The 13,314-nt window shown below is 36.1% G+C and overlaps 1 protein-coding gene across 11 annotated transcripts in view; it reads right to left on the bottom strand.

The window, feature by feature from the left end:
• BCAS3 (BCAS3 microtubule associated cell migration factor) overlaps positions 1–13,314 on the bottom strand; it is a 485,409-nt gene that overhangs the window by 365,348 nt on the left and 106,747 nt on the right. For all 11 annotated transcript variants that reach the window (XM_036033603.1, XM_036033602.1, XM_028521954.2 and 8 more), the window contains exons 10-11: positions 4,230–4,306; positions 1,530–1,613 (exon numbers count right to left, since the gene is read on the bottom strand). In XM_036033603.1, coding sequence (XP_035889496.1) covers positions 1,530–1,613; positions 4,230–4,306 — 161 coding nt within the window. The remainder of the gene's footprint in view (positions 1–1,529; positions 1,614–4,229; positions 4,307–13,314) is intronic.

Below are 13,314 nucleotides of genomic sequence, written 5' to 3' on the forward strand. Positions count from 1 at the left end.
ATTAAACATTAACCACTTTATTCAAGTGCAAATGGAAGAATTTTACACATTGCCAGAGCTAACAATGAATTTCAATCAATACTAATTTCACTGGAGACTGTCTACTGGAAATTGACTGGAGGGACTCCTCATTGATGTCATTTTTAGAAGTTTAAATGTTGAAGATAGATGTATTTTCCTCATAGTTTGCTATATTGGAGTGTAAAAAGTAGGAAGTTCAGCCTTGTTCTTTTCAAAGCATATACAGACTAGTCTCATTCCAGCAAGTCCGATGTCAGCTAACAGTTAAACAGCTTAACAGTTACTGAATGAAGCACATCATTCTTTTATGTAGGCACACAAAAACATAATTACAGCAAAGAAGAGCTGAAAAACTATCCTCCATCACTTACCTGAAAATGATTCAATATGACAATACAATGAGCTATCCTGATGCAAGTGTATGACAGGTAAATCTAAAAAGAATCTAATATTTGAGAAATGGATCTATTATAAACTAACTGATTAACACTGCTGCTGCCTATTTGCTGTCTCAGATTTCTCATCATTTGAAATAACCATCGTGATTTTGGCATACACAATGGAGAGAAGTAGCAATTTTTACAAAGATTCCAAAATGCAAAATATATAATGCTGAAAACCTAAAGACATTCAGTATTTAGCTTTTGAATTAAAAATATTTAATTCCTCATCAAACCAAGGAGCACATTCTAAAGCACATCATGTAAACTTTTGTGATCAATCTTGAAGTATTTTTATATTTGTTTTACATAAAAACAGTGTGACCTATGATTCCCTCCCTGTGGTTTGCTTTAAACTGTTGTTCTTTTCTGAATAGCTGTGCTTTTTATTACATGCTGTCATTTAGATTCACTATGTCATCCCTATTATTAGAATTGTTTTGTTGTATACTTCAGAATTCAAAAGGATAGTGATTATAAAAATGCCTTATAATCAGCATAAAGTTTACGAGCCTTCATCAAAATTAACCCTACCACACACGCACAAAAAGAACTCACGTGACAAACGTGGAGGGGGCAGCCCTGGGACAGACAAGAATCTTTCAATGTGTCAGGGATTGGGCTGGAGATTTCTTAAGGAATACTATTTTTTTATGTCAAAAAGATTCATACACGTTCAAAGACACAAAGGGATGTTAGTATAGGTAGAATAATGCAAATCACACACAAAAAAGTCCAGAAGTTACTACTTATGACATAGCTTTTCAAAAGTGGAATTAATTACATAAGACTTTAATCTAGCTGGCAGACTTCAATATTTAAAATTAGTAACTATAAACCCTATAATCGTTACAATAGAGAATAAAGTATTGTTTATGAACCTTAAGAAATTAAGAACCTAATCATTTAGTCACCAATTCTCATGAGTGACAAAATAAGTCTGTCTTACGTCTTAAGTTTATTACACTTGTGAATGAAAATGGAAGAGAAAATCTCTATCCAATTCAGCAGAGAAACTTGATAATTACTACACACAATCAAAACTCCTAGAGACTACTGGATACTCACTTTGGCAGCACTAATGACTGTGGCAGTGTAAGACTGAATGTTGTCTCCACAGGCTCCACCACGGGACTGATGACATCGAATCAACTGGAAAAAAAGAGAGAGAGAGAAGCCAGAAAGTCATTTCTATTAAACTGTTTAAATCTACCGGGTATTAGGATAGAGCTTATTTACCACGCATAATGATGGTGGTGGGTGGGAATGTTTGTACAAGTGTATTTCATACAAACAGCCAAAAGCTGTGCTCAGGCACTTTTAGCCTTTTTATAATCTGCTGGTGCCACTCGGGCCGTTTCATGCACAAATACGATTTTTAATTACAAGATGAATAGTCTTTAAGAATTCATAAACTCCCAAATGGTAGAATTTGGGCTCTGGCTGCCTTTCCACAAATAAAATTTAAAAATATAATCAAAGGACTTAGACATGACTTCCTAACATTAAATATTTAAAAGGCTAGCAAATTAGAGGTTTTGTCCTCTTAATTCCTTCATAAAGTTTGCAAAAGGAAACTTGAAAAAACAGACAAAAGATTGTGCTATATTTTCATTTTCAACTGTCAGTGGAGAAGGTGCACAAGTTATGCACAGATCAACAATGACACATGTAGTAGCTATCCACCTCAGAGGGCTTACTAGTTAGACTGAAAAAGACATGCCCTCGTTCATCGCTGATGTAAATAAATCAACCTGCCCACGTTCCAAGTGAATCACTAGTTTGACAAGTGTGATTCTCACATGTGCTGAGCAATAAGCCCGGATTAAATTCTGCACTGTCCCTATATTTCATAAATTTAGTAAAAATAGATAAATAAACAAACATATATAATTAGACAAATTTTTACATTTTAATTTGTTTTTAATCCTCACCAAAGATATATTTATTAATTCTAAACAAGAAAGAGAAGGAGAGAGAAAGAGGAGAGAAAATCATCAACCAGTTGCCTCCCATACACGACCTGACTGGGGACCAAACCCACACCCTTTTGGTGTATGAGAGAGATGATACTCCAAGCAAATGAGCCACCTGGCCAGGGCACATTCAAACTTTTAACAAATAGCAATAATAGAGTATTAGAACAAGTCCATGTTGTGATTTGAATATTTACAAGCCCTGAAATTCAGAACAAATCTACCTCTCCCAAAATGTAAGAACAAAAAATGCTTTACATAATTTAAAACCAGGTAATTTGATAAAGACTAGTATTTAAACCTCTTATTATTTTATTTAATAATCAAAATCTTCTAATTCACTGACAATGTATTTTAAAACAATCCCTCAAAGCAATAACAATACATATATTAAAAGGAAATACTTTTAAAAGTCTGATGTCAGATGTCAAGTTGCTATATTGAATGGTTGCTTAAGTAGATTTCAAGGTCAATAGTGAGGAATTTTCCAAAGGACTGGTGATCAGTAAATGTGGCTTCACATAAGGAAAAATAGGGAATTTGAAAATGACCGTTTTAGTTAATAAAAAGAATTTCATTCATTCATTCATTCATTCATTCACATTCAAAAGAAGTATGAACACCACCCCTCTACTGCCTCCTCCCACAAGCACAAGGAAAGACATTATCATGGAAACAGCATCTTTTTTCTGCCCGAGGTAATTATAATAATCATGGATAAATATGTGAAAACAAGCAATACTGTCACATTTTCAATTCAACTAAGTTCTGAGTCAGCTTTTCTACATAAACATAATTAACCTAGAAATTTTTGTTTAAAGTTTAGAATCATTAGAAAATTATATTTGCATCTCAATTCAAAATTATAGATAAATTAGAAATTTCTATAGTGCAAAACTCTACTAAATGGACTAATTTACAGGAAATATTGGTAAGTGAAAAAATGTACAAAGGAGCACATATACTATTATGTAATCCTTTGGAAAGAAAGGAAAATATAAATACAGGGGGAGAGGCAAGAAAGGGGGAGAGGGAGATAAAGAGAAAAAGTGTGAGAAATATCAGTGGAACAGAGAAACATCAATCAGTTGCCTCTCATAAGCCCCCTAGCAGGGGATCCAACTCGAAACCTTGCCCTCATGGGGAATGGAACCCGCAACATCTCAGTGTACGAGACCATGCTCCAATCAACTGAGCCACACTGGCCAGGGCCACTTTTTCCTTCTGAAAATTCAAATGTACCTTATGCTTTGATTTGGATATAAATAAAACTTTCAGTATATAAATATAATATCTTCACTTACTATGATGACCTTAATAGATAATTGAAATTGATCAATAACTGGAAAATTCAACAAAATGTAAGCATCTGTGATTTAATTATTAATACAAATGTTCTGAACTCTCATTTACAGTTTTACTTATAGACAAGTAGTTACAGTAAATTATTCTGTGCTTCAGTTTCCCAATCCACCAATAAAGACAGAAATCATTCCTGACTCCTGATTGCTAGCTCCACAGAATCAGCTCTGTAACACCAATGCTGTGCTTTAAGATTAATGGAGTAAAGTTCTCTATATAAAACTAAGCATAGAAAATTAAGGTTCCGTCTAAATACTGATCTTAAGCAACAAGGGAGATAAGACAATTATTGGGTGTCCAACTAAAACCAAAGCCAAATCAAAGAAAACAAACTCATAAATTCAAAGTTCAATACTGATTGGTAATCATTTTGGAAACATTCTAGAACACCTGTCCATTGCCAATAACCCACACGTGGGCCATGCCTTACCTTGTTTTCTGCATAAGCAAGCCAACGGCTCCCAAGAGCAATAGGGTTCATGTTGGGCCCTGGACAAGGATAGCAGCCTGGAAAATTTCAAAAAACAATACTGAGAAATTTCCTAATAAATTTTCTGTTGTGCACCATATTCTGATGACATTGAAACAGTCAAAACAAATGCTTTCATTTTTTCAAATTTCACATAAATTTCCCATAATAGTAGCTATTATTTGAATAGCTAAATTAGGTTCTTTATTTTCTCCTATACAGTTTCCCTTTGGTTTTGACTTTTTTCAAATAGGAAACAAATCTGGGAAGAACTGGTAATGACATTTTGCAAAAAAAAAAAAGGGGGGGGGGACATTTTATGCAGTTATTCATACAACAAGAGAGAAGCTAAGAAGAAACATTTCAAGTTCATAAGTCTACAACGTCATGAGTCAAGCAATAATGTTTGGAAAGGAAAGAGGAAGCATACAGTTGGTTCAGGACTTTAAGGGCAAACGATAAGGAAAACAAACACCTAAAAAGAAATGAAGATACTATGGGGGCGAGGAGGGGGGACAAGAATTTAAATATGGGGTCAAAGAGAAGTAATCCACAAAAGGTGCATCAATAAAAAGATGTTAGGGAATTATTTACATAATCCTACGAATTGACACTGAGCACTCAATTTAATTGTTCTTGTCCTCAGCCTAGCCAATAACAAAATAGTAGAAGGGAATATTTTGAGGTTTTCTCATTTCAACAAGGACAAATCACATATTCCTCACAGTGAAAACCAGCCATGCATGGAAACACCAATGCCCTCTGCTTGAACTCCACTAACCAAGAAACGAAATTTAGTCAAGTAAGTGATGTCTGCCATCCTAGAGGCTCTCATCTCTCCTATCGCTATGCCACTAAAGTCTCTTCAGGCTATCACCTTCATCTGTCAGCTACACAAAGTAATACTCACTGTCTCACAAAACTTCTTTTTATTTTAATTTATTTTTTTTCAGCTATAATTGACATTCAGTATGGTTTTATATTGGGTTCAGGTATATGTCACAGTGGCTAGACTATCATACACTTCACAAAGTATGCCCCCTGATATTTCCTGAAGCCAAGTGGCACCATACACAGCTATTATAATATTATTGACTATATTTCCTATGCTGTAGTGTATATCCTTGTGGCTATTTTGTAACTACCAATCTGTACTTCTCAGTCCTTTCGCCTTTTCACCCATTGCCCTAACACTCCTGCCCTCTGACAACCAGCAGTCTGTTCTGTATCTATGAATCTGTTTCTCTTTTCACAAAGCTGCTTTTAAGGGGACTTAGTTGAAAGAGACTGCAAAATCAAAGAATGCAAGAAGTCTAAAGGGCTCCCGGTTTATCATTCCAAAATCTGGTTAATATTCTCACAAATGTGCTTCTCTAAAATGTACACTAGAGGATCAAACTGAGGTTATCTATTTCTTAGTTTAAGTCTCAATTTGGAATGTAAATTTATGTACTCATGAAGCAAAGAAGATTTTATACCAATAACTTTTCTTCTCATGGGAAAAAATTAGCCAAATTACATGAAATACACAAGCATAGTAGCAAAAACTGTATTTCCTCATTGCAAACTGCACTGCTCATACATACACTACCTAGCAGAAAGTCCCAGTATGTGTTATTGATCCTAAAAGGAATAATCAATGTATGATAGTTCATTCAAAAACATACTTATTAATAAAAAGAAAATAATTAACTACTTTAACATATACTCTCAAAAATAAAAATAACCTTATGTTCTGTGATATATTTATGATTTTTTCTATCCCACTCCCACTTTATCAGAGAGATATAAAGTCAATGACTTGTGTGTTTTTTTGTTCACTGCAGAATCTCCACTGCCTAGAACAAAGCCTGAAAAAAAATAGGTTAATAAGATATTTGAATTAAACAATGTACCTAAACTAAAGCATTTTTATAAGGCATTGGCGAATAAAAAGTCATCTACAAAAGAACATTTTTTCAGAAATTCAAATTGTGCGCTCAGCTAAAAGCCAGATATCTTGTCTGAAAGCCATATTTAATAGAAATCTTTCTTCAACATACATTATATGGCTCCCTGAATTCAGACAGCCTTGAGCAGCAGTGGTCATCATTTCGGAATCTGGGCAGTGCTGTGTGCACAGCACTGAAGAAGCACACGCTGATGCTGCTTCCATTGCACAGCAGCTGTCATTTCACCTCCTGCACCCGCCATCTATCCTGAGTTTTCATTTTCAAAGATTAAAATACTTATTAAACAAAGGCAATGACCCTAAGAGAAAGTCCACATGCCATATAAAAAAAAATAAAAACAAGATGAGCTTTATAATTTTTGCATATTGTTTAAAAAACTTTTTATTTCACAGTTTGAAGGGGTGTCTTTGTGATATTTTGGGTTTTTGGGAAACTGACCTCTGCATAACTGGGATATTACTATATTCACTCAATGCTGATTATGGCCAAACACAGGAAAAGGGCCCACTAAAATACTTCATAGTCAAAGAACACAAAGGCCTAGCCTAAAGGACTGCTGGTTTATCACTTGAAAAGAATCTGGTTAAAATTTTCACAGATATGTTTCTCTAAAATGTACACTAGAGGATCAAACTAAAGTTATCAGTATTTAGATAACAGATATCATTATTATACTCCCATTGAGTAAACTAATCTTACTCATACAAAAATGTACTTATATACACTTATATTCCACAGATATTTTCAGAGCTAGAGAAATTAGTATAAATATGGTCTATAAGAAAGTTCCCCCTTTTAAATGTTGTGAATAAAAAAAAAAAAACAGAATAAATACTTGTGTACTGTGGCATTACATAAAAGGTGGCTAATTTCCTGAACTTTAAAGTCAACATAATCTAATTCTCAATTCTGATAACTACTTTGCCTCACTACATCCTAATAAACATATTCTCCTTTCTCTAATAAAAGGATACTATGTAAAAATACAGTTAACAATTTTTCATTTTACTTTTTGAGTCAATGTTTTTAGAAATCAGCGGACCTCAAGAATTACAGCATATTGGAATAAAAGCAAATTGCTTTTGTGCTCTTCTGAAAACATTTTACAGCTGGAATCAGCAGAACATCAGCCGCTCAGCACTGTCCCAACTTTATAAGCATGACTCCTTTAAAGATTAACTGCTGCCTCCAGCTAAACTTTGAAAACAAGTGAAGGAAAAAAAAAGGCAAACCACTCTAATACTCGGACTAATTCTAACATGTTTATAATGTTTGTGAACAAAGTAAAAGACAACACACATGAGACTGATACAATTTAGATGGCATCCTCCCAGAACCTTGGTCCAAATGGAGAGTTGACCTGAACTCATTTTGAAAAACCAAGGATTTAACTATTCTCTGTAACACTGGCTTATTTTTCTTGGTAAGAACAACTCAAAGATTTGAGACCTTTTTGAAAAGGAAAAAAACCCAGATGTCTGCATGTATGATCAATGACTTTCTTTTTTTTTTTTATTTTAATCATTGTTCAAATACAGTTCTCAATGACTTTGAACAAGAATACCAAGACATGTCAATGGAGAAAAATAGTCTTTTCAACAATGATGATGGATCAAAAGGATATCCACATGCAAAAAAATATATACTGAACCTTGATCTCACACAGCATACAGAAATTAACTCTAAGGCCCTGGCTAGGTAGTTCAGTTGGATAGAGTGTTGTCCCAATACGCCAAGGTTGCAGGTTTGATCTCCAGAGAGAAAACATACAAGAATCAACCAATGAATGTACGAATGAATGGAACAACAAATCAGTGTTTCTCTCCCTCTCCCTCTCTAAAATCAATCAATCGATACATTTTTAAAAATTAACTATAAATGCATCAATGTCTTAGAAAGTCAAAATTATTACCCTCTTGTAACAAAATATAGTGGTAAATAGCCATAACCTTAAGCTAGACAATGCTTTCTTAGATATGGCATCAAAAATAACAAGTGATAAAAGAAAAAATAGATAAATTGGACTTTATCAAAATTAATCTTTTGTGCCTCAAAGGACACCACTCAAAAAGAAAAAAGATAATTCACCAAAACCACGTCTTATTTAATAGGGGTATATGAGGGGGGACCCCAGAACAACTGGAATTATCCTCTGGAGGGCAGGTGCCTTATACTACAGGCTTCCCCCACTAGGTGAGTGATCCATCTGTATCAGTGTACTAGCTGGCATGGTTGTGAGAGTCTACGTTCTTCTTCAGGTCACTTTTTTTAAGACTTTCTCAGTGCATTTGCCCATTTCATGATGGGTAATTTACGAGTGCACCCTTCCACACTGCACTGAGTATTCAGCAGTTTCTGACCAAAATCAGCATGACCCTGGTGTCCCACCCTCCCTATTCACCAGACCTTAACCTGAGCAACCCAATGTGGAAGAGGTAAAACAAAAAAACAGGAAAAGCACGAAAAAGGCATCAAAATTAATGAGTTCAAAATCTGTTTTGAGGAGTGAAAAAAAATTTCAATAGGTGTATTGTATCAAATGGAGAGTACTTTGAAGGTAACTGAAGTTTGAGTGTGTAAGAATAAATACACAATTTTTTATAAATAAATTCGGTTTGGGGGGTACCCCCTCATATTGTATGAAATCTAGAAAAGACTATGAACATGCTCTACAGAAAGATATATAAGCACAAAAAATAATATGCAACACTTCAGAGATTTGTTTGACCATCTTACAACTGATTACACTAACCTTCTTAAAGTTCCACAACCTTTTATTTATTTTTGTTTTTCATGTTTATGAAACATCATGAATTAAAGAGTACTGACATTGTAAGGCTGAATGAGTGGGACAGAGGGACAGTGACTAAGAAATTCATAAGTCAGTTCATTGCACACATTCACCAAGTGTCCACGAGTATCAGGCACCTGACCAGGCTGTGAAAACATGGCAGACTAGTATACAAATTGTATACTAATTGGTAACCAAAAGAACATTGTATACAAATGGGTAACCAAAAGAACAGGAATAGATTTGACTTTTAACTTGAACTGGGCTTAGATCTCATGTTAACCTTCCAAACCCTTTTTAAAAATTTTATAAATTTGTTTCTAAACATAAAAAGCCTCCTCTTTCAAAAATTAAAAATAATTTTGCACTTTAAATATCCTTTAAAATAATCCCTTACATTTCTTATTCATCATTAACACAGATGAATAATACATACTAATACTAAGAAATAACATTAGGACTATAAGGCATTTCTTTTCCTCCTCAAGGTAAAAACGGGAAACGGAAAGAGTTACTTACTGACTGTATAATCCCTTGGTCTCTCTGGAGACTTCATATCTACCTTTCAATTTAAGCACAGTGAAAATGACTGCTAATGACATCTATCAGTCTTTGTCTTTTGTTTTCTTAATCATACACGGGTTTGGATTTCCACATCAGACAGCTGCTCAAGGCCACCTTTTCTGTACAGCCAAATACAAAGGTGTCTCCTTTCTCATCATATTGGCTGCGTTCCCTTCCAAGTTATCTATCAGCTCCCTTTACCTGATCCTTCTACCCTTTGGCACAAATTCCCAAGATGCTTTCTCTGATGGGCACAGCTGTCTCTACTAATTTTACAGTCCTGATTCATACATAACTAAGGTACTCACAATTGTATTACACAAGAGTTTTAAAAAGTATTTTAGAAATTAAATGCATGTTAGTACATGATCAAAACAATATCCACAGAACAGAACTGAGAATTCAGAAACTTATATGTATATGGGCAACTGATTTCCAACAAAAGATCCAAAAACACACAAAGGCCAAAAGAAAGCCTCTCCAATAAATGGTCCTGGGAAAATTGGAAAGCCACATGTAAAAGAATGAAACTAGACAGCTATTTGTCCCCGTACACAAAAATTAACTCAAAATGGATCAAAGACCTAAAAACTGCACTGAAACAATACAGCATAGAAAATAAAAGATAGGTACTAAACCTACAGATCTTGGTCTCAGAGAAGACTTTATAAATCTGACCCCCCAAAAACAAGGAAAATAAAAGCAAAAATAAATAAATAAGTGGGATTACATCAAACTAGAAAGATTCTGCAGCAAAAGAAACCACCAACAAAACAAAAGGACGCCAACAAAAGAGGAGAGGAAATTTGTGAACAATACTCCAGGAAGGGGCTAATATGCAAAATATGTAAAGAACTCACACAACTCAACAACAAAAAAGTACTCCGATTAAAAGATGGACAGAGGACCTGAACAGACATTTTCCCAAAGTCAACAAACAAGTTGGACAAAATATGAAGAGAACTCTCATGCACTGCTGGTGGGGGTGTAAATTGGTTCAGCCACTATGAAAAACAGTATGGCAGTTCCTCAAAAATTTAAACTAGAACTTCTATAAGACTTAGCAATTCTACTTCTGGACATTTGTGGGTTTTTTTAACTTCTTTTTTTTTTTAAGATTTTATTTATTTATTTATTTTTAGAGAGAGGAGATGGAAAGGAGAGAGAGAGAAGGGGGAGAGAAACAGCACTGTGTGGTTGCCTCTCGTGTGCCCTCACTAAGGACCTGGTCCTCACCCAAGCATGTGCCCTGACTGGGAACTGAACTGGTGACCCTTTGGTTCACAAGTAGGCACTCAATCCACTGAGCCACACTAGCCAGGGCTGAGCATTTATTTTTTAAAAAATGAAAAAATTAATTTGAAAAGATATGCAGCCTATGTTCACTGCAGCATTATTTACCAAGGCCGATACATGGAAGCAACCTGGGTGTCCATCGATAGATAAATGGATAAAGATAATGTAATATACACACACACACATACATGATGGACTATTACTTAGCCATAAAAACAATAAAATTTTGCTATCTGTGACAACATTGATATTATGCTAAGTGAAATAAGTCAGAGAAAGACAAGTACCATATAACTTTTTTAAATATATTTTATTGATTATGCTATTACAGTTGTCCCATTTCCCCCCTTCTCTTCCCTCCTCCTGTACCCCCCTCCCACCCACATTTCCCCCCTTTAGTTCATGTCCATATGTCATACTTATGAGTTCTTTAGTTTCTACATTTCCCGTATTATTCTTGCCCTCCCCCTATCTATTTTCAACCTACATTCTATGCTACTTATTCTCTATACCTTTTCCCTCTCTCTCCTCCTCCCACCCCCCTGCTGCTAACCCTCCACGTGCCCTCCATTTCTGTGGTTCTGTTCCTGTTCTAATTGTTTACTTAGTTTCTTTTGGTTTTGCTTTAGGTGTGGTTGTTAATAATTGTGAGTTTGCTGTCCTTTTACTATACATGTCTTTTCTTTATCTTCTTTTCTTAGATAAGTCCCTTTAGCATTTCATACAATAAGGGCTTGGTGATGATGAACTCCTTTAACTTGACCTTATCTGAGAAGCACTTTATCTGCCCTTCCATTCTAAATGAGAGCTTTGCTGGATAGAGCAATCTGGGATGTAGGTCCTTGTCTTTCATGACTTGGAATATTTCTTTCCAGCCCCTTCTTGCCTGTAAGGTTTCTTTTGAGAAATCAGCTGACAGTCTGATGGGAACTCCTTTGTAGGTGACTGTCCCCTTACCTCTTGCTGCTTCTAGGATTCTCTCCTTCGTTTTTACCTTGGCTAATGTAATGATGATGTGCCTTGGTGTGTTTCTTCTTGGGTCCAACTTCTTTGGGGCTCTCTGAGCTTCTTGGATTTCTTGGAAGACTGTTCCCTTTGCCAGATTGGGGAAGTTCTCCTTTATTATTTGTTCAAATAACTTCTCCACTTGTTGCTCCTCCCCTTCTGGTACCCCTATAATTCGGATATTGGAACGTTTAAAGGTGTCCTCGATGCTCTTAAGCTTTTCCTCGATTTTTTAAATTCTTATTTCATCATGCTTTCCTGCTTGGTTGATTCTATCTTCCTTCTGGTCCACTGTATTGTTCTGAGACTCATATTCCTTCCTTTCACTATTGGCTCTCCTCCACGTATCTTCCTGCATCTCTTTTATGGTGACCTGCATCCTTTCATCTAATTTGCGCCCAAAGTCAACCAATTCCGTGAGCTTTCTGATCACCAGTGTTTTGAACTGTGCATCTGATAGATTGGCTATATCTTGGTCACTCAAAAGGATGAGTCCTGGGGGACTGATCTGCTCTGTTGAAAACATATTTTCCCCCTGTCTGTCCTTTTTTTTTTTTCAGTCTGGTCACTCTTGTTACAGTGGGGGGCGGAGCCTTAGGTGCTCACCGGGGCTGGGCACCCCAGTCGCTAGATTGTGACGTTATATGTGGGGGCAGGGCGGGAGCGTGACGGGAGAAAACAATGGCGATAGTTCCGTTCTCCTGGACTCAGACCCTTGTCTGGGCTTCCGGGCTGCGAGTTCTGCCCTGGTCCACAATCGCTGCCCCTCTGGGTCTGCCCGCCGCAGCTTGCGTACTCAGGGATCACCGCTGCGTTCTTGCACCCCAGATGGCTGTCGCCCAATTTCACGCCAAACTTTTCCCGGCCTCCGCGCGCCGCCAACCCGAGCCAGCCCCGCGCCCGCCCAGCTCGTTGTCTCCTACCAGTCCGGATGAACGCGTCTACTTCAACTTCTTGGCTGCCCAACTTCCATTCAGATAAATCCTCTGCCAGATCTGGGTGTTATTCTGATTGTAAATTATTGTTGTAAATTATTGTTTTTCTAATCTTGGTTGTACGAGGAGGTACGGTGCGTCCACCTATTCCTCCATCTTGCCGGAAGTCCAAGTACCATATAATTTAACTTATATGTAGAATTTTAAAAAACAGACTGAGAGATACAGAAAAAACTGATGGCTGATAGAGTAAAGGGGGAGGAGAAAATGGATGGAATAGGTGAAGAGGAATAAGAGATACAAACCTCCAGTTATAAGATGAGTAAGTCAGAGGGATGTAATGTACAGCATAGGGAATACAGTCAATAATACTGTAATAATTTTGTACAGTGACAGAAGGTTCACAGACATCACAGCAATCAACATTAGAAGTTATATAAATGTTGAATCACTATTTCTATACCTGAAACTAACATAACATTGTATGTCAATATATTTTTATA

The sequence above is a fragment of the Phyllostomus discolor genome, chromosome 8 (genome assembly GCF_004126475.2).
Source record: "Phyllostomus discolor isolate MPI-MPIP mPhyDis1 chromosome 8, mPhyDis1.pri.v3, whole genome shotgun sequence".
NCBI lineage: Eukaryota > Metazoa > Chordata > Mammalia > Chiroptera > Phyllostomidae > Phyllostomus > Phyllostomus discolor.